The following is a 20,899-nucleotide window of genomic DNA, read 5'->3' as shown; positions in this document are numbered from 1 at the left end:
TCTATGCACACAGCACAAGGAAGTGGTAATGAGATGGCAGAGCCCTAATGTGTTGGAATAGACCGCACCACTTCTGATGGTAAGGTTTTTTAAAATGTTCTCTAGGTGAACAACTCCCTGCAAGCAGAAACCTAGTATTGCAGAGAGCAGGATTGAATAGAACCTTTGATGCATTTTTTAAAAAAATATGTAGGGAGTTATTACATCTGGCAGCATACAAAGTGGCATCCCCTCCCCCAGCAATCTGAAGCAGCACAAGATTGTGTTGCCTCACTTTGTTGCCTCTGTCAAAGAAGAAGAAGAGTTGGTTTTTATATGCCGAGTTTCTCTACCACTTAAGGGAGACTCAAACCGGCTTCCAATCACCTTCCTTCCCCCTCCCCACAACAGACACCCTGTGAGGTAGGTGGGGCTGACAGAGCTCTAACAGAGCTGTAACTTGCCCAAGGTCACCCAGCTGGCTTTGTGTGTAGGAGTGGGGGAAACCAACCCAGTTCACCAGATTAGCCTCCGCCACTCATGTGGAGGAGTGGGGAATCAAACCCAGTTCTTCAGATCAGACTCCACCGCTCCAAACCACTGCTCTTAACCACTACACCACGTTGAAGAGAGTGGGACCTTGCTTCTTGCCATGTTCGTTTTATTACCCAAATCATGAGTCAGACAAATTAGAAGCCAAGAGATTTTTATTAGTTGTGATCATTTCTACGGCACCTTTTCAATCTTTTTCATCACACCTCTTAAACCTTACTCATCTTTACCACAACCCCCGTGAGGTCAATGACTATTATTATGCCCATTTTAAAGCTGGGGAACTGAGGACTGCCCTCTTTCAAAAGGAAAAGGAATTTCTCCTCCAGGAGACAAAAAGTGACAATTTCCCTCTGAAGAAGAGCATGGAACATGCGGCAGGAAAGACAACCAGGAATTCTTCAGTTAATAAACAGAGCTGCTTTGTTTAGTTCCTTTCCAGATCTGCTTCTTCTTCATTCGTTGCAAGGAACGAAGAAACACAGACAGGAGCCGATGAGGCATCTTATTCTGCTCAGCCAACCCACAGGATAAAATCCTAGATCCTAGATTTCTACCACCATCCCCTTCAGAAAGTGGCACACAGCAAACAGAAATCCAACCTAACATTACAGTGCTGGATGATGGCCATGAGGTACAAGAGTTAAATTCAATGTATGTTTGAGATAGTTAAATTGCGGAACTCCCTGCCCCAGGATGTGGTGACGGCTGCCAGCTTGGAAGGTTTTAAGAGGGCAGTGGACATGTTCATGGAGGAGAGGGCTATTCATGGCTACTAGTCAAAATGGATACTAGTCATGCTGCATACCTATTCTCTCCATGATCAGAGGAGAATGCCTATTATATTAGGTGCTGTGGAACACAGGCAGGTTAATGCTGCTGCAGTTGTCTTGTTTGTGGGCTTCCTAGTGGTCCTTGGTTGACCACTGTGTGAACAGACTACTGGACTTAATGGGCCTTGGTCTGAGCCAGCATGTTCTTGTGTTCTTATGAGATCTATGGATTGTATGTACAGAATTCATAGGGTTGTCAACCCCCAGGTAATCCTGCTATTACAACTGACCTCCAGCCGATAGAGATCAGTTTACCTGGAGAAAATGGCTGTTTTGGCCATTAGGCTTCATAGCACTGAAGTCCCTCCCCTCCCTCCTCAGGCTCCACCCCAAAAACCTCCCGCTGGTGGCGAAGAGGGACCTGGCAACCCTAATAATTCATAAAACTCCCTTGGCATGAGCGGTGTTTTTAGGTCCTTGTTTTTTGCTTGGAGGGAACATTCTTATTTATTTATATGAGTATTTATACGCTGCTTTTCTCCCCAGTGGGGTCCCAAAGCAGCTTACAGTACAAAAATACAATGGAAACAAACACGCAACCAGGAGAAGGTGACAAAGTCCTCCAAATGCAGGACTGCTCTCTCTCTCCTCTCTCTCTGCCAGTAGATCTTCCTCCCAGCTCCAAGGCTCAGGGCCAAGAGACCTTTGGCTGCTGCCCTTTGGCTCGTGCCTCTGGGCCAGCATGAGCTTTAAAGTTACCTGCAAGAAAGGGGTGGGGCAGAGACTCAGCTACGAGGTCTTACACCATCAGGCAGGTGTTCCAATTGCATTCAATGATCACGTTGCATACCTAGTAGGTGGTAGTGGGTTAGAGATTAAGGCTCGTTGATTAAATGTTAAAAGGAATTATTCCTAAATCTGAATTGTGGAAGGCAGAGAGAGGAATCCTTCCCAGCCCCAAATAAAACAATCAAACCACTGGAGATGATTTCCCAGGAGACTTTAAGTTTTCTTGCTACTCCTCCAGAGGGCATCTGCTGGCCATTCCAGAGCTTCTGGCCTTCACTTCATCCCCAGCTGGTCCTTCATGTTCTCGATCATGTCCATCCGGATATTGCCTCCCCCACACACGATAATGACGATGGAGCCCAGGGTCCGGCTCAAGCGTCCCTCATCTTGCAGCCGCTGGATGTGGCCGGAGTAGAGCAGGGCCAGAGAGGCTCCGCAGGCAGGCTCCACGAGCATCCGTTCATCATCTGGAGAGGCCAAGGATGAGAAAGGAGCATCATGGCGGCTAGTTAGGAGATGCAGGATCCTTAGGGTTACCAGCCTCCAGGTGGGGCTTAGAGATCTCCCAGAATTACCGCTGATCTCCAGACAACAGACATCCCTTCCCCTGGAGAAACTGGCTGCTTTGGAAGGTGAGTGCTATGGCATTATACCCCTCTGGGGTCCCTCCCCTCCCCAAACCCTGTCATCCTCAGGTTCCACCCCCCAAACCTCCAGGAATTCCTGGAGAGGCTTGGAAGCACTATAGATGAACGATTCCTTCTTTCTTTTTTAACTATTTATTTGTTTGTCTACATCCTTTTAAATCTGTCTTTCTCCCCTGACAAAGTTGTTTACGATGCGAGGCTAAAAAAATACTAAATCAATTAAAACATTTATTATAAATTAATAATTCATCAAGAACAACAGTCATTGCCTGAAAAAAGAACTAACCATCCACCACAAAGTGCTGATTCTAGAGCACCCTGTTATTAGGGTAAAGACTTAACGTTAGTGACTTGTGTACTTATAATTTCCCTTAGTATAATGCTGGATCAAGCTGTTAACCAAGAATGTTTTTACCAAAAGCTCCTGCCATTATGATGTGGAAAATCAGTTCCCCCTGTTTTGCCAAGAGGCTGTAGATCTCCAGCTGCAAAGTCTGCAACTCCCAAATACATTACGCCGCATATGAAGAAGGCTTTTAAAGAGAAATGAATGTGGTGATATACGGAGAGCAAAACGAAGAACCTCTTCTGGCCACTAGGAGGAGCTGTCCACCCACAGGCGGACGCTTCGCATCAATTCTGCTTGCATTACATACCAATACACTTCTGCGCTTAACTGTTCAGAACCAAATCAAAGCTGAATCAAAAGCCCACGAAGTTCTTCATTCCCTCCAGCCCGGAAACAAAGGTCTTTTTAACATTGTAAGCTGCCTCCAGCAAGACTCTGAAGAGGCAGCACAGAAATGTCCCAAATAAACCAATTAATCAATTGTTGACTTGGGAGTCAGCTTGTGCTATTCGCACCCTAAACAGCAGGGACAAAGCAAAGGCTTACCTCCCATCAAATATTTGCAATAATTTTCCTTACTCCGTTTGGGACCTCATGAAATACTAATGCAACCCTGCACCTAGCCAACTCATACACCCTCAGAAGAGGCTGCTAGTTGCATCTCTGCATGGGACCTTCTTCTAATAAGGGGGCACATTCAGATTGTGACAGAGGGTGTGATCCTTTGGGGACGATCACCCACATTCTGGCTCATTTTACAAGTCAACCCTTCTGAGCTGTAAGATGTGCGCCTCCCATTTTACTTCTCGCGCGGGGGGGGGAATGATTAATCTATCAGGAACGCAGAGAATACTGGAAGACACACTGCATTCCTTTTAAGAGTCTGTTGCAATCGATTGCACAGCTTACAGAACTGCATCTCGCTTTTGTGTCCAGTTGGCTTCTGCATTACAAAGTGGTTTAACGTTCTTTTCCTCAGCCCAGGGAACTCTGGGAGTTCTAATAAACTAGGGATTGTACACAAATAATTTTTGGCATCTAAACCAAACTACAGTTCATAAAATCAGAGAGTTGGAAGGGACCAACAGGGTCATCTAGTCCAACCTTGCACAATGCAGGAAACTCACAACTACCTCCCCCGCACACCCCCAGTGACCCCTACTCCATGCCTAGAAGATGGCCAAGATGCCTTCCCTCCCATGAACTGCCCAAGGTCATAGAATCAGCATTGCTGACAGATGGCCATCTAGCCTCTGCTTAAAAACCTCCAGGGAAGGAGCAGGGCTAGAGGCTGAGGAGGAAAACCATAATAGTTACATTAGCATAAAAATGGGTACTTTGAAAGTGTGTACATATTTTGGAACTGGGACAAAATTATTTTGCCCAACCATAGGGTTGCCAGGTGCCCGCTGGTGGCGGGCAAACCCCCACAATTGCCCCCTCTGCCCGCTGACCACCTGAGGGTCGGCAGAAAAATGTGCACGCGTTCTAAACTGGAAGTCCACCTCGCGAGGGGCCTTTACCTCTTAGTTTGAGTGGTAAAGGGCCGCTTTACCACTCAAACTAAGAGGTAAAGGCCCTTTGCGAGGCGGCACTTCCGGTTCTAAACTGGAAGTGCCACGCGTGCTTCCGTGTGCACACGCTTAAATGCAAAAGGAAAAGATGGACCTGGCAACCCTACCAACCACAGAACAAAGGTTGCCAACCTCCAGGTACTAGCTGGAGATCTCCTGCTATTACAACTGATCTCCAGCTGATAGAGATCAATTCACCTGGAGAAAATGGCCACTTTGGCAATTGGACTCTTTGGCATTGAAGCCCCTCCCCGCCCTCCTCAGGCTCCGCCCCCAAAATCTCCTGCCGGTGGCAAAGAGGGACCTGGAAACCCTACACAGATCACACCCAGATTATCTATGGAATCTATTACACCTCCTTGGGTGCCAGCTAGGGTTGCCAGGTCCCTCTTCGCAACCGCCAGGAGATTTTGGGGGCGGAGCCTGAAGAGGGCGTGGTTTGGGGAGGGGAGGGACTTCAATGCCATAGAGTTCAATTTCCAAAGCGGCCATTTTTCTCCAGGGGAACTGATCTCTATCGGCTGGAGAGCAGTTGAATTAGCAGGAGATCTCCTGCGACTACCTGGCAGTTGGCAACCCTAGTGCCAGCACCCAGATGGCTGTTGGCCATACTACTGTGAGAGGAAGAAACTTACCTAGGAACTGCTCCACGGCTTTCACAGCTTCGACATCGTCCAGCACGTGCGAGATGATTGGACACTCGCTGGCACAGTCCAGTGCCCGTTGTGCCACGGTCTTGGCCCCCAGGCACTTTGCCACACTGCATGGATAGCAAAGAACAAGATTGTTTGCCCCCAGGCTCAGGGAGAAAGGCAGTGGCCATCAGTGCACTCAAGACGAAATGAAAAATCTGTAGATCAAGCTGGTGTGGATCATGTGGCAAAGGTTTGAGTCACGCAGACATGTAAAAAGGATCTTGGGGTCTCAGTAGACCAAACACTGCACATGAGTCAGCAGTGTGATGCAGTAGCTAAAAAGGCGAATGCAGTCTTGGGCTGCATCAACAGAAGTATAGTGTCCAGATCACGCGAAGTGATGGTATCGCTTTACTCTGCTCTGGTTAGACCTCACTTACAGTACTGTGTTCAGTTTTGGGCACCACAATTTTAAAAAGATGTAGACAAGCTGGAGAGTGTCCAGAGGAGGGCAACAAAGATGGTGAGGGGTCTGGAGACCAAGTCCTATGAGGAAAGGTTGAAGGAGCTGGGTATGTTTAGCCTGAAGAGGAGAAGACTGAGAGGGGATATGATAACCATGTTCAAGTACTTGAGGGGCTATCATATTGAGGATGGTGCCAAGTTGTTTTCTGTTGCCCCCGAAGGTCGGACCAGAACCAACGGATTGAAATTAAATCAAAAGAGTTTCCGTCTAGACATTAGGAAGAATCTTCTAACAGAGTGGTTCCTTAGTGGAACAGGCTTCCTCGAGAGGTGGTAAGCTCTCTTTCCCTGGAGGTTTTTAAGAAGAGGTTAGATGACCATCTGTCAGCAATGCTGATTCTGTGACCTTAGGCAGATGAGAGGGAGGGCACCTTGGCCATCTTCTGGTCACTAGGGGTGTGGGGGGGGAGGTGGTTGTTAGTTTCCTGCATTGTGCAGGGGGTTGGACTTGATGATCCTGGTGGTCCCTTCCAATTCTATGATTCTATCTATTACCTGGCAATTGAAGCACCTGAGAATGACTTGCATGTGTGAATAGGCCATCACGTATCTTAACTTGTGACTGAGGGATCTTTCTTGTCACCTCACATTGCATCAAATCCAGTGTGCTCCAATGGCATCATCAGAGGCATCAAATGATGTAGACACATGTGTGAACCAATTTAAAAGTAGGTTGAAGGGTGGTTGAAAACCTGGGCAGGTGTGGTGTGAGTCTGTGAATTCGATATACATTTGTTCATCTTCTGTTCCTAAATCCAAGCTGAAGAGAAAATCTTGTTATGCTTTAAGGAAGAATCGTTCACTGAATGTTATTATTTGGTTGCCTGTTAATTCTAATGCAAACATTTCCTTCTTAACTTGCTGTCTAGTGGGCTAAGGTCCTGGCAAGATTGCTTGGGAGGCCTGACCTATGTGGCAGCTCAGGTTTAGCAAGGTTTGTCTTGATTCATTTGCAAATGAGTGGGAGCCCTGGGAAGAGCTCCAATTTGATCTAGCACCTCAGATTCAGCTGGCGGTAAGGGGAAGTGCCATCAAGTCACAGCCAACCTATGGCAACCCAGGAGGGTTTTCAAAGCAAGAGAGTAACAGAGGTGACTTGCTATTTTCTTCCTCTGCGTAACGACCCTGAACTTCCTCAGTGGTCTCCCATACAAGCACTAAAAAGAAGAGGAGTTGGTTTTTATACCCCAATTTTCTCTACCTTTTAAAGGAGACTCAAACTAGCTACCCACACCTTCTGAGGTAGGTGGGGCTGAGAGAGTTTGGAGAGAACTGTGACTAGCCCAAGGTCACCCAGCAGGCTTCATGTGTAGGAGTGGGGAAAACCAACCCGGTTCTCCAGATTAGAGTCCACCGCTCCTGGAGGAGTGGGGAATCAAACCTGGTTCTCCAGATTAGAGTCCACCACTCTTAACCACCACACCACGCTGGCCAACCTTGCTTAGCTTCTGAGATCTGATGAGATCGTGCTAGCCTTGCCCATCCATTGTTGTATAATTGTTGAAATACACAAATTGTTGTTCATTGAATTCTATTGAGTATATATTGGCTTAGTACTGGTTCTTCTTAGCAACTAACTTAGCAGTACTGGTGATATTTCATAAGCTACCTGCAAGTTGGCAACCCTAGCCATCCAGGTCAGGTTCAGATTCTTCTAGGCTTGTTTTAATTAACTTTAGAAAGGTGTGAGCTGATTTACAAAGGTTTTGAATCTGAATTTTAACTATATGTTGTTGCTTATGTATTTATATAATGCTGGAAGCCACCCTGAGGCCAACTTGGGTTGGGAAACAAATTGAATTAAGTAAGTAAGTAAGTAAATCTCTAGCTCAATGCAGAAGAGCTGCTTGCTGCAACAACCCACCTGGTTATATCAGGCAGCGTGACGAGTCGCCCCGCCTGGATGGCGGCACTGAAGCTATCTGCTCCTCTGGTCTCCACAGCCACAATGGGCACATCTAGCCATCCCACCTCCTGCAGACCTGCCACCACGCCGGCCAGCAGCCCACCTCCTCCCACCGACAGGACGATGGCTCCCGGCTTGGCGTCCAGGGAGTCCTTCAGCTCCTTGACCAGGCTGCTGTGACCTTTCCTGTGAGAGAAGCATCCTGCATTTTTCAAAAGCCATCTTCAAATCTCCAGGAGTTTCCCAACCTGAATCCAGCAACCCTACCCCCCACCGGTGGCCAGGAAGGGCCTGGCAACCCTAGCCTCACCTACCTAACAGACTTGTTGTTGAGGGTATAAAACCCTAAACTCATAATTACCTTGTTAAGCAAATGTAACAAAGGTTCTCACCACACTAATGGGTGGTCGAAGGGGTGGACATTGACCCAGCCATCTTCCTTCGCCAGGGCCAGGGCTCTGTCATTGGCTTCATCCCACACCTGCCAAAACAAGAAGCAGAAACACTTTCACAGAGGTGAGGGCAGCTGCAGCACCGCAAATCTGGCACACCGGCAGTCATGGCTTTCTTGTTTTCCTCACTCCAGGGTTCCTGTTTCCCCACTCCTCCCCACGAAGCCAGCTGGGTGACCTTGGGCTAGTCACAGTTCTCTCAGAACTCCCTCAGCCCCACCTGCCTCACAAGGTGTCTGTTGTGGGGAGGGGAAGAGAAGGGAAGGCAATTGGGGGGGGGTTGGCATTGGAGGCAGAGGAATCCTGGGAACTATAGTTCTGCGAGGAGGCTCCAGAGAAATCAGCATCCTTGCCAAACTACAATCCCCAAGATTGTTTTGAAGATGTCTTGACAGTTAAAGTTGTATAAAGCTGAGGTACATTTGTAGCACGGATGACGTATCCCTCATTGGTAGAGACAAGGGAGTAGCAGGGAAAACACCATTACCATGCTACATACCATTACAGCGGAAACAGGTTCTGGAGTAGGGATGTGCTTAGCCCTGGCTCTGTGGGCAGGGGGCATATAAGGGATATCCCTTTAACAGGAACCCCTCTCCTGCCATCTCCACCCTACCCTCGATTCCAAAGCATTTTGCTCTCCTTCTGCTCCCTTTACCTTCCCAAAGATCTCCACCTCTGCTCCCAGATTCTCCAGCCTTTTCACCGTGGACGGTGATGCAAATTCCGGCACCACGATGGTGGCCGGGATACTGAGTTTTTGGGCAGCATAAGCCGCAGCAGCGCCAGCGTTACCACCTGCAAGGGACAGGGAGGGAGAGAGAGAGAGGCAGAAAAGCATTCCCACTCTTCGGTAGGGTTGCCAGGTCCTCCCTCTCCACCTGTGGGAGGTTTTTGGGGCGGAGCCTAAGGAGGGCGGGGTTTGTGGTGGGGAGGGACTTCAATGCCATAGAGTCCAATTGCCAAAGCAGCCATTTTCTCCAGGTGAACTGATCTCTATCTGCTGGATACCAGTTGTAATAGCAGGAGATCTCCAGCTATTATTTGAAGTTTGGCAATCCTACTCTTAGAATCATAGAATCGTAGAGTTGGAAGGGACCACCAGGGTCATCTAGTCCAACCCCCTGCACAATGCAGGAAATTTACAACTACCTTCCCCCCCCCACACCCCCAGTGACTCCCACTACATGTCCAGAAGATGACCAACATGCCCTCCCTCTCATCATCTGCTTAAGGTTGTAGAATCAGCATTGCTGACAGGTGGCCATCTAACCCCTTCTTAAAAACCTCCAGGGAAGGAGCGCTTACCACCTCCCAAGAAAGCCTGTCCCACTGAGGAACCGCTCTAACCGTTAGAAAATTCTTCCTAATGTCTAGGAAACTCTTACTGCATTGTTTGCTGCTGGAGAGACCAGGTTTGAATCACCACTCTGGGATGGAAGCTCACTGGCTTTTGGACCAGCCGCTTGCTCTTAGCCTAACCTCCCTCACAGGGTTGTTGTTGCGAGGATAAAATAGAGGCAGTGAGAACGATGTTGTAAACTGCTTGGGATCCCCATTGGGGACAAAAATGGAGTATAAATATCTTAATAAATAAAACAAATTTCTGCATGGGAATCAGGGACTAAAGGAAGCCTGCTTTCAAAGTATTGCTATGAAATGTTAGTGGTTTGCTTTCAAGGCGCACACTTAAGAAAGTTGCAACAGATGAAAATAATACTTGCCTGAACCTAAAATATGCTTTGAGAACAGAGACCTGGTGGGCATGAAGGCACCAGTGGGAGAGGTTACATTCAAACCTTACATTCAAACAATTACTCCTCTGGTCTAACCAGTACATGGTAGGGATTGGTGAACTGCTGGATATTCATCACATATACTTGGAAATAAGTGAACAAAGGAGACAAAAAGGAAGATGACCATTTACCAGAGGAGCAAACGAAGTGCAGACAGCCTTTCTTGGCAAGCTGAAAAGAGAGGTGTTTTCATGAGGCAAGAAACAAAACCATCAAATAATTCACAGATTCTGATATCCCAGAGAACCCAACTACAAGAGAGTCTTCCTGCTGTGTCTCTGCAAGATTTACTGCTCAGATGTTACCATCAGCCTTTGCTGGGTGTGGGTAATTCCACCTTGTCTCTGTATCTAGTATGTTTAAATCTGTCAATCACACCCATTGCAGAGACAGGGCAGAATAAATCCCTCCTGGATAATCCAGGCCCTTTCCCTGAATTTTCAATTTTGATTTAGGATTTTACTAATAGGAAGGTTGTTTATGGGTTTATGGCTATCTGCAGGATTAGTTTATTTGTTTGTTTTTTTACATTATTTGTAGTCTACCTTTCTCACTGGGACTCGAGGATTACACAGAGTGAGTCAATACACAAGATGGGAGATTCAATAGACAATGAAATAGAATTTGGGTTGTAGATCCAACCAGAAGTCTAAAAAACAGAACTGAAGCAAAGCATATGTGTTGTTAACATGACACATTCAATGATGCAAAATTATACAATGGGAGCCAAACCACAGCAAACTACACAGTCTCCAATAATTTATCCAAGTAACTTTGTGAAGCCTTTTGTAACAGTGCTACCCTATCGCCTGCATAGAAAAGCCCTCTTGAATAATTCAGTTTGCCATAGTTTGTGGAAAGCCAGAAAGTGGGAGACTTCCTGACCTACTCAGGCAGCCCATTCCACAAGGTGGGGGCCACAACAGAGAAGGCGTGTGTGAGGGCAACTGTTGATTTTGCCTGTTGGCAGGTTGGCAACTGCAGAAGACCCTGATCAGAGGACTGAAGCCGTCATGGCAGAGCATAAGGGAAGAGGCTATGAAGTGCTTTGTACGTGATGGCCAATACTTTAAATTAAGCTCAGTAACTGATGGGCAACTAGTAGAGTGACTGTAGATTGGCAGTAGGGTTGCTTGGGAAATACCTGGAGATTTGGGGGGGTGGAGCCTGAGGAGGGACTTTAATTCCATAGAGTCCAATTGCCAAAGTGACCGTTTTCTCCAGAGGAACTGATCTCTATAGGCTGGAGATCAGTTGTAATAGCGGGAGATCTCCAGCTATTTCCAGGAGGTTGGCAACCCTAATTGACAGTAATATGCATGCTCCATCTAGCTCTCAATAATAGCCAAGCTGCAGCATTCTGCACCAATTGGAGTTTCCAAATTGATTCTGAGGGGAGACCAACATACAGTGCATGACAGTAGTCTAGTCTCGATGTCACTGTGGCATGGATCCAAGTGGCCAGTTCAGCCGTATCAAGGTAAGGGGGCCATTTTTCAAGCTGGGCTGAGTTGGAGGACAGCCTTTTTTGCAACTGCATCAACTTGCTTCTCCAGCAATAACGTTGGGTCCAGTGTAACCCTGAGGCTCTTAACTGAGTCGACAAGGGTCAGCTGAGCACCATCGAAAGTGGGAAGCAAAATGTCCTTCAAGACCTCCGCCTTCCTAAGCAGCATTACCTCTGTCTTTCCAGGGTTTAGTTTCAATTTGTTCACTCTTAGCCATTTAACCACAGCAGTGCTTAGGGCAGGGGTAGGGAACCTTTTTTCCACCAAGGGCCATTTTGATATTTATAACATCATTCGTGGGCCATACAAAATTATCAATTTAAAAATAAGCCGACCAATACGTTTCTCCATGGCCCAGGTAGGAAAGGGTTAACACCGTTTCTTGGGCGGTCCTAGCAGCTCCATAGCTAATGACTCTTCTGCAAGGGGGGGTTCCTTTTCTCGGCAAAACAAACTCACATCTGCCTTGAATAGAGGCTATTCCTGTCCGCAGGAGGGTACGGATCACCAGTCTTAGATCCTTCTGAGCTAGAGATCTGCCAGGACCCACGGAGGGCCAGACCAAATTATTTCGCGGGCCTTAAACGGCCCCTGGGCCTGACGTTCCCCACCCATGGCTTAGTGGGCAACACCAAAAGATTTGAATAAGGATATAAATAGATGTATTTTGTCTGCATATTGATGACAACCAACCTCAAAACTATGAATGAGTTAGCCTAAGAGCTTTACATAGTTGCTGTATTTTCTTAGCAAACACAAGATAAGCATTATGGAGAGCCAGTAGATACCAGCATACCTTGAGCCACTCACCTCCTGACAGAAATAGCCAATGCCTCGGATCTTGAAGGAGCCCATGGGCTGCACATTTTCCATTTTCATGTAGACCCTACTGCCAGCAGCCTGGGACAAAGTGATGCTCTCCAACACAGGAGTCACCACATGGAAGGGTCTTTCCTTACCAGCAAATGTCGCTTCCATTGATACTTCACAGAGTGTCTGAAAAGCAGCAAGATTCAGAAGCAAAGAATATAGACCAATGGCCCGTTCAGTCCAGCATCCTGCTTCCAACTGCAGCCAGACAGATGCTTTTAGGAAATTCCCAAGCAGAGCATGAAGGTAATAATGCCTCCCCACACACACACATGCACACATATACAACTGGCTGTGATGATTAATAAGTGGAACTCACTGCCACAAGTCAATCCTGGCCACTTTGGTCCAACGTACTGTGACAAAGAAGATCTTATTTCTCCTTGCAGATACAGACCCAGTTGTCTCCCATAAAGTTACCCTTTTTGCTTTGGCAGCAAAGAAAATCTGGGCCAGGCTGGTACAACGTAGTAATACTGAGCCGAACTGAAATGTAAACTTCTGATGGGAAAAGTGATGTACAAGTTATGTGTGAACACAGTTTGGGCAGCCATTCAAAGTTCAAGCTTGAGACCTAATTATTACGGTTTATTTTATTTCCTAGTAAGTCTGGAGCTTTAATCTGTTACCAAAATGTAACTTTTATCAATTATAGCTATATGGATTTTTTTATCAGTTCTTGTAATGGCCTCTGGCCAAATGCAATAAACTTAAACCTGAACTTTCCACCACCATATAAAATCAAAGGAAAGTCTTATGGGGGGAGAAAACAACAGCAGAGCTTGCTATGTGGAAACAAAGCCCAAATACAAAATTATCTACACTAGACTAGAATAGCAGTGTCTTCTTGTGTGTTTGTTGTATCTTACGTTTGCCCTGTAAGGGAAAACGTCTCTCCCATTTAAAAAAAAAGTCAGCCATTAAAAAAAAAAAAAAACAGGCCGTACCAGTGTATGTAACTAAGAACACCAAAGCCCTCTCTTAAGCAATACACAGCCAGTGTCTACCAGCAGAGTTTTCTCTTGGCAGGGTCCCAGAAGCATCACCCATCAAGCAGATGACACGCACAAGCCCTTCTCTCAGGTTTCTGTTTCCAAACTCTGTATTGAGAAACGGTTACCTTCTCTCCCCCAGCCTGAAGAGCAATCCGTCTCTCCCCGAAAGGCATCTGCAGTTCTCAGCTGTGGAGCAAAGTTTAGACTTGGAGGAAGGGACGGGAAATTGCCAAGGATGACGTTAAAAGGAGGGAAGGACTGCCTCTTAGGAAATCATTCTTCCCTCTGAATATCCTTGAAACCTTGGCTGGTGTTTCAAGTTGGCCCTCGGAAGACTGCAAACGAAAGCCAAGGAAAAAAGATAATGTTACTGTTCAAAGATAATCACATTCTTTCAGGAGGGTAAGGAAGTCGGGCTGAATGTGAACACGACGACAAACCCAGAACACAACAGATAGGTCTGCATCTTGTACATCAAAACAGATTCTGTGATCGGCGCCTATAAAACACCCATGGATACTCTCACAGCCTCTTCAGATTTTGGAGAACTAGGCTCTTATAAAATTAAACCTTCCCCTCAATTAAAAGTTTGTATAGCGGGTGTGTAGTTTTGAGATTGTTGGGAGGGACAGTGCAACTACTTGATGTAGCTAGGTTGCTCACTGAAAAATGTGAGTTGTAGAGTATGGGGGTTAGTCATTCCTGACTTGAACAAAGAAAAAGGGGGGACGTTTTATAGAAGTTCTTTTGTTTCTTCCAAGTGACTGCTTTATACTTGAAAGGCTGCAGCTGGAGAAGCAGTAGGAAAGAACTACAAACATGTTTGGTTTTCCCTCACAAGCTTTCTTCTGACCTCCGAATTTGACATCACTAAGCGAACTTCTCCTCCTCTCGACCTTCCTTTCCTCAAATCACTTCTTCCACAAAACCTTTGCCCTCATAATTTAATTGCATACTCGGTCCCTGCCGCTCACAAACTCTATATATACTACACACCCCTACCTGTGCCAGGTTGTACAAGAAAACGGTCCTTTGAGGGCAATGAATGGCTAAAAGACTGCAGGGGCTACCATCTGCCAAACCAAATTCTGCCAGAGGACAGCACCTTCGAAACCCAGGACATTAGGTGACACCTGCAGTCTGAATGAACTGTGAGTAAGGCCTTGACTTAATTGGCCATCACTCATCTTCAGACTCTGGACTTTTGGTTTGGAAAAGGAGAGGGGTTTGGGGGACGAGAAGGACCATATCCAACTGCGCAAATTGTATTTCCCTCTGTTACAATTACTACAGTTGTTTTGCTTTAACCAAAGAAGAAAAGTATTGGGGAGGGTTAAGAAAGGAGGAGACTCTAGGCTATGAATTGGCCTTTGGGTCCAACAACTGGGTTTCAGGTTGCCAACCTCCAGGTGGGTAAGTGGTCAAAGATTAACACCTCTGTACTAGTACCTAAGGTTAGAAAATAAGTACAGAACAAATCACTATAGCCAAATACTCAAAAAGTGTAATAAGCATAAGCAAACATCACATAATATACAGTAACTATCAATCCAAGGTAAGTGTCTACAAGAGAGTAACAATCAATCCAAAGGTGAGTGTCTACAAAAGAGTAACAGTCACAGTCAATCCAGCTTGGAAGTCTTCAAAAGAAGAGAAGGTAAACAGGGATACGATCGTTTCAAGTCTTCCTCAGTCCCGTTTAGTTTGAATCTTAACAAGTACACTTGTTTCAATGCAAGCTTTCAAAGCCAGTGGTAATAATCTCCCATAGGGATGAAGAAAAGAAGCATACCATGTAGAATTAATATTTCATATCTTATGATTTCCAAACAAGGATATTCATTCTCCAGTACATGGTTGCACAGACAAGTTCAATAATTTACAACGTTCCCAAATAGGATACAATGAGTACAAAAACAAGAGTATTGTAACACAGGAAAATACAGTTTGGCCCAATGCACACAGAGGGGGTTCATTATCACCTGGCACCTGCACATTAGTAAACAAGAATTCCACTGAAGAAGCTACATGGTATCCTTATGGGCTGGGCTGGTGCTACCATTAAGGCAAACTAGGCGGTCGCCTAGGGTGCAGATCTCAGTGGGGCACAGAACTGGCCTGAGGGGCACAGTTTTAAACAGATTAGTTTGTTGGAAAAAATGCAACTGATGATTTTTATTTTAAGATAAGTACCACAACAGTGCTATGGAAAATAATTAATTATAACGTCTTATAAAAAGTTTTTAGGAATGCATCAGGCTTTTTTTTTCCTACAAGGCATCTGTTTTTGAAAATTGGTTAGCAATGTGGGGGGCACAAGTAGTTAGCCTTGCCTAGGGCGCAAAAAAGACTGGCACCGGCCCTGTTTATGGGTATTGGGTGTAGGGCTCACAGCAGACATTTGGCTGAATGCAGACCTATCAAACCTGGGTCAGCAGGCATAGTCTGTTTCACATCTACCTGCGTACATCCTACATAGTTTTTTAACCTCTGCCTAGGGCTTCAAAGAACCTGAATACCAGTAATGATGGCGGAAAGTGCTATGAGCTTTTCTGGTTGAGCAGCTTGGAAGCTATTGAGATCCATTTCAGATTTAGTTTTCTGCATCAAGAGTGTACCACAACAGGGGCCAGCTGCAAGACACAGAAATCATTAGCAGTTTTAATTTCACACCAGGACTGCTTAGCTAGTGAAAAGACCTGAAATTTATAAAGCAATTTAAAAAAAAAAAAAACCATGGCTGCCAATGGTTCATATGGCAGCAAAGTTTGTCAGGCCGAACGCTGTGACATTGGTTCTCATTGAGCAACCCAGACCAGGGTAGGTTGCCAGTATCAATATACCCTTCAAGGTTTGCATAACATGGGCAGATGCAGCTGGAATGAGATCCAGAAACCCTTTGCTTCCTTTGTGCAGAATCAAAACTGTTCTGGAGAAACACGCTGGAGAGCCAGCGTGGTATAGTGGTTAAGTGGACTCTAATCTGGAGAACTGGGTTTGATTCCCTACTCCTCCACATGAGCGGCTGAGGCTAATCTGGTGAACTGGGTTGGTTTCCCCTCTCCTACACATGAAGCCTGCTGGGTGACCTTGGGCTAGTCACAGCTCTCTTAGAGATCTCTCAGCCCCACCTACCTCACAGGGTGTCTGTTGTGGGGAGGGGAAGGAAAGGTAATTGTAAGCCGGCTTGATTCTTAAGTGGTAGAGACAATAGGCATATAAAACCAACTCAGCAGAGTATAATGCCAAAGAATGCATCTTCTAAAGCAGCCATGGTCGTCTGGAGATCAACTGTCATTCCAGGAGATCTCCAGGTACCACCTGGAGTGATTTACTTCACCAGGATGGAAGCAATAGCGATATGACGCTGACTATATGATGAATTTATGAGAATATTATGTTGGCGAATTGAAAAAGCTTAGCTCATTCTGAGCAATGCGAAACGGTCTTTAAAGGAGGCAGCCAGGGCGTCTTCTCTTCTCTTCTCTTCTCTGAAGTTTTTGCATTTGGAAAAAGGACAAGAATAATATTCAAGCTTCAAGCCATATGGACTACTATTTTTCCAGTTACCTTTCTTCTGTGATGTATTCATTGTTCATATCTCCTGCAAGAAATTAAGAAAATACTATGTGTCCATCTTAATATTTCTATAGTATGTGATGCATATTTGTTTATTGCTCTGTTTGTGAATATTTGTTATTGACATATATTTTTTGGTTGTGATACTTTTTATATATACACACATTGCACCTTTTTGGCTTATGCTGTTTAACTGTAGTTAACCACCTGGAGGTTGACAAGCCTAACTATTGTACCATCCAGGAAGCATTTGGCAGGGATTCCCCTATCCCAGGGTCAACAAAAGGATGGTCTGTTGTGCAACATCATGTTCCAGCCCAGTTGCCCACATGATGTGCCTGTTTATGCAATCCATCAAAAAGTAATTAAGCGAGCTTTTCATTTGTAAGTGTCGCCATCTCATTAGGCCTTTAGAGGGAAGATTTCCAAAGTCCCATATTTGTTCACTGGCATGCTGCCCCCCGACTTCTTAGGGCTGCAGCTTGATTACCGGTCTCACCATTTTACAAGTTACTCCCAAGACTTTACAGCACAGAGCCCTGAAAAATTCTGCCTGGAGCTACACTGAAAAATGACCAAAGAATATCCCAGCACTCTCGAGAGAATCCAAGCAGCCTCCAAATTAAACCAGCAAAGGCAGAGAAGGTACTCACCTTGTTTTTTCTCAGTTTGTTCTTGGCAAATCTTCTGAGACAGCACAAAAGGTTAAACCCCACATCTGAGGCCACTGAGGACTTTGCTCGGGTTTTGCCATGCTGAAGATGCCTTGCTCATCACATCCCACTCCCAGCATCTCTCTCTTCTCTGGCACACTGCATACTTTTAGTGGGGAGTAAATCAGGACACTGGTTTCAGTCCAGATTCAGAAAGACCAAGTGGAAAAGCATTTTCCTGGAGTGTACCACTTCAGGCTGGACTGCACCACTTCAGGGGTTGCATGTAGAATACTCCTTCAAGGAAAGTCCCTGCACATGGAAATATAGCATGTCAAGAAGAATACTAGGGTATACATGTCCTTGTTAGGTTCTTTGTCTGGGTGCAAGGAAGCCCTTACCCTAATATGTGTGTTCTCTTCCACGGTTCCTCTCCTTTAACTGGCTTCGTACTTCTGCTATTTTATCCTTCCGTTCAGTGGAATGCTACTAAAATGTGCTGACCTGACCCTCATTTAGTCTTTTTTTAATCAAATATATATTTGCACAAAAACAGTTGTGCTAAACCTTTTAAGTTGCTTTCCATGCCGCTTTTTATCCAAATATACCCAAAAGAGTTCATTAAGAAAACATCAACGGTAAACAGATAATGTTTACTTTGCTTCTTCATCCTAGTAGCCACCAGTGAACCTGGAAAGCTGTCTGGGGTGTAGCCCCTTTCCAGCCCAATTAATTCAGCATTAAAACAGTATGACAATTAACTTGGCTAGGACAAGGTCAGAGTTCATACTTCTCCTCTCCTTCACTGTATCCTCATCACAACCCTGTGAGTTAGGTTATACTGAGAAAGAGAAGTTAATGAGGTGTGTGGCTTAGAATGCTTAGCATAAGTAGGCCAGAAAATCTGCTTTTCATGATGAATAGGGTTGCCAGCTCTGAGATGGGAAATACCTGGAGATTTTTGGGGCATAGTCTGAGGGTTTGGGGAGGGGAGGGACTTCAATGCCATAGAGACCAATTGCCAAAGCGGCCATTTTCTCCAGGTGAACAATCTTGAATTATTACATAACTGATTTACTTCACATAGCACGCTAGCAGTTTTTTTGTAGGAAGCAATGGATAACCCTCCGGTGCCCTTAAGGTTTCCTGTCAGCCTCCCGCCAGCCTCCTCTATGTTCTTTGGTGGCAAAAACGTTTGAGAAATTAGAAATAGCTGGGTAAAGAAAGCCAGTCGTGCCAAAAGAGTGGTAAAGCCTGCCAGCAGACTGGACCAGTCTGCATATCAGTCAAAGGAACAGGAGCTTAGAGAGGAGAGGCATTCCCAGCGCCTGGGAAACAAAGAGGCGATTCTCCCCGGGCAGGCAAGCAGAAGCAGTGTTTGCTCTGTGACTGCGGACGGGAAGCTCTCCTTCTTCTCCCGGCCCCTTCCCATCTCTGCAGCCCAGCAGCTCTTCGAAGTTTACCCTGGCCAAGAGAGAGGACACAAGAGGCCCCGATGCTTTCCGCTGTGATGCAATCAAAGCGCCAGATAATCACCTCTGGCATTATATTGGCACTGCCGCCCCTATCCGAGACTGTACAAAGTTCCGTTGGTTAAAACTCATCAATTTATTAATGAGTGAAATCTGCATCTGCTGACCCACAGATAAAAACAGTCGCTGGGGAGACGAAAGGATGTTGCCCATGTATTGCAGACGAATGTCTTAGAGCCGGGCAATCAAACCCCAAAATACAAAAGCATGTGGCTAAGGCCAATGCTCATAGATTTAATTATGTACCAACATTATAACTACCTATATATACTGACTGAAATACATCCAAAGTAACAATACACAGTAATTCTACTGGCATATAATCAAGAGTCCATATACAATCCTTGAGCTTGCTCTTCCATATGTTGTATCTCTTCAATGATCAGTTAATAAATAAAGTTATAAATCATCTCTACAGTATCAGTAGAAAAAGGCTATAAATAGTTTCTTCAGTACTAGATGAGTTGCCGGCTCCTGATCCCGTTTCGTAAAAATCTTCATCAGAATATCACATCAATCTTATTTGTCCAAAATGATACATAATCTGACAAACTCCTCATTCCATTTTCCATTAGGGCCGAACAATACAGGACACTCAAGTTCCCTGAATGGAATGACTTCATTTTGGGGATGGGGGGGGGGGGCTTAAGGAAGGAGCTGAAAGCAGGGGGAAGTGGCAGATATGGATCAGGGCCACCATGGTGGAGAAGAAAAGACCGCTTTCCTCTTGAGCAGTTTCTCCAACTGAAAATGCCCCACCTTTAGGTTCCTTTAAGCTCTGGTAGGGCAAAAATGACTGGAACCTGTTTTGTGTTGGTCTACCAACTTTAAAACTGGGGGGAGGCTTTTCAAGAAGGAAAACAGCAGATGAAGGAAGAGTTCACCCCACTTCCCCAACATCATGGCCCTGATCCATACTGGATTCCCCTCACACAGCTGTTAAAAGGGTAAAATTGTATATTGGGCATTGCAGTCATTGAACTCACATACTCCCTCCTACCCTCATATGCTCAGGGTTACTGATTCCCAGTTCAGTGCCTCATAATCTGAAGTAGCAAACTGTGGTTTGAATTGTTTTTCCAAACCAGGATTGCAAACCACAGTTTGAGCCTACCTTGCTATCTTGTTTTTGAGAGGAAAAATATAAGGGAAAGAGCGCTTGGCAGATGACGCATACATGGATTGAATACTAGCTTTGAATTGTCTAGTTTTCTGTAGTTTCTGTAGGTTTTCTTTAACAGTATGGCTATCAGCAATGACAGGTGTCACTAATCAGGTTAGTACGACCTTAAATGTAACAGGGAAAGAGCACTTGGCAGATGACGCATACATCGCCATCCACTTGTAAAATGAGGCTACATGCCACTGATTTTTGGTATGTATTATTTTCCCTTTTGTTATGTACAATAATTGAACTACTCATGTTATTTTGACTTATGAACTGGGTGATTATTTACCTAAACTATGTATTTTTAGAACAAATGTTCTAAATGGCTCAAGATTCAATCTACACTTCGCGGGACTGCCGAAATTGAGAAAGCCTTGCGAAATAGGACTACCTTATGGAAACCTATTTTTTTGCATCCGTGGAAGGAATTTCACACTCGGAGAACTTTTTGAGCCAGTCAGGCACTGTATAATTTGCATATTTTGTCATTGTCACAAGTTGTATTTAGAAAGTGACACTAATATAAGCTGTACTTGGAAAGTGCTGTATTCAGATGTTACATGATTTTTACAGTGTGATAATATATGCTTAAGAAATGGATAACTAAAAACTGGACT

At 45.3% G+C, this 20,899-nt stretch overlaps 1 protein-coding gene across 1 annotated transcript; it reads right to left on the bottom strand.

Moving 5' to 3' along the window:
• Positions 1 to 2,366: 2,366 nt before the first annotated feature.
• Positions 2,367 to 20,017, bottom strand: LOC130486419 (serine dehydratase-like). The gene is made up of 8 exons (XM_056859691.1): positions 20,004 to 20,017; positions 12,296 to 12,434; positions 10,109 to 10,148; positions 8,840 to 8,979; positions 8,122 to 8,210; positions 7,688 to 7,915; positions 5,299 to 5,423; positions 2,367 to 2,560 (listed from the first exon to the last, which is right to left on the bottom strand). The coding sequence occupies exons 1-8, from the start codon at positions 20,015 to 20,017 to the stop codon at positions 2,367 to 2,369; spliced, it is 969 nt and encodes a 322-aa protein (XP_056715669.1).
• Positions 20,018 to 20,899: the final 882 nt, after the last annotated feature.

This window comes from Euleptes europaea, chromosome 13 (genome assembly GCF_029931775.1).
Source record: "Euleptes europaea isolate rEulEur1 chromosome 13, rEulEur1.hap1, whole genome shotgun sequence".
In the NCBI taxonomy this organism is placed as follows: Eukaryota; Metazoa; Chordata; class Lepidosauria; order Squamata; family Sphaerodactylidae; genus Euleptes; species Euleptes europaea.
The sequence above is the reverse complement of the archived record's forward strand: the minus strand, read 5'-3'. Positions and strand labels throughout refer to the sequence as shown.

Coding starts and splice junctions, on each gene's coding strand:
- LOC130486419 (XM_056859691.1), bottom strand. Junction 10,149..12,295: donor TTGGCTATTTCTGTCAGGAG/GTGAGTGGCTCA, acceptor CTCTCTTTTCAG/CTTGCCAAGAAAGGCTGTCT. Junction 8,211..8,839: donor AGGTGGAGATCTTTGGGAAG/GTAAAGGGAGCA, acceptor TTGTTTTGGCAG/GTGTGGGATGAAGCCAATGA.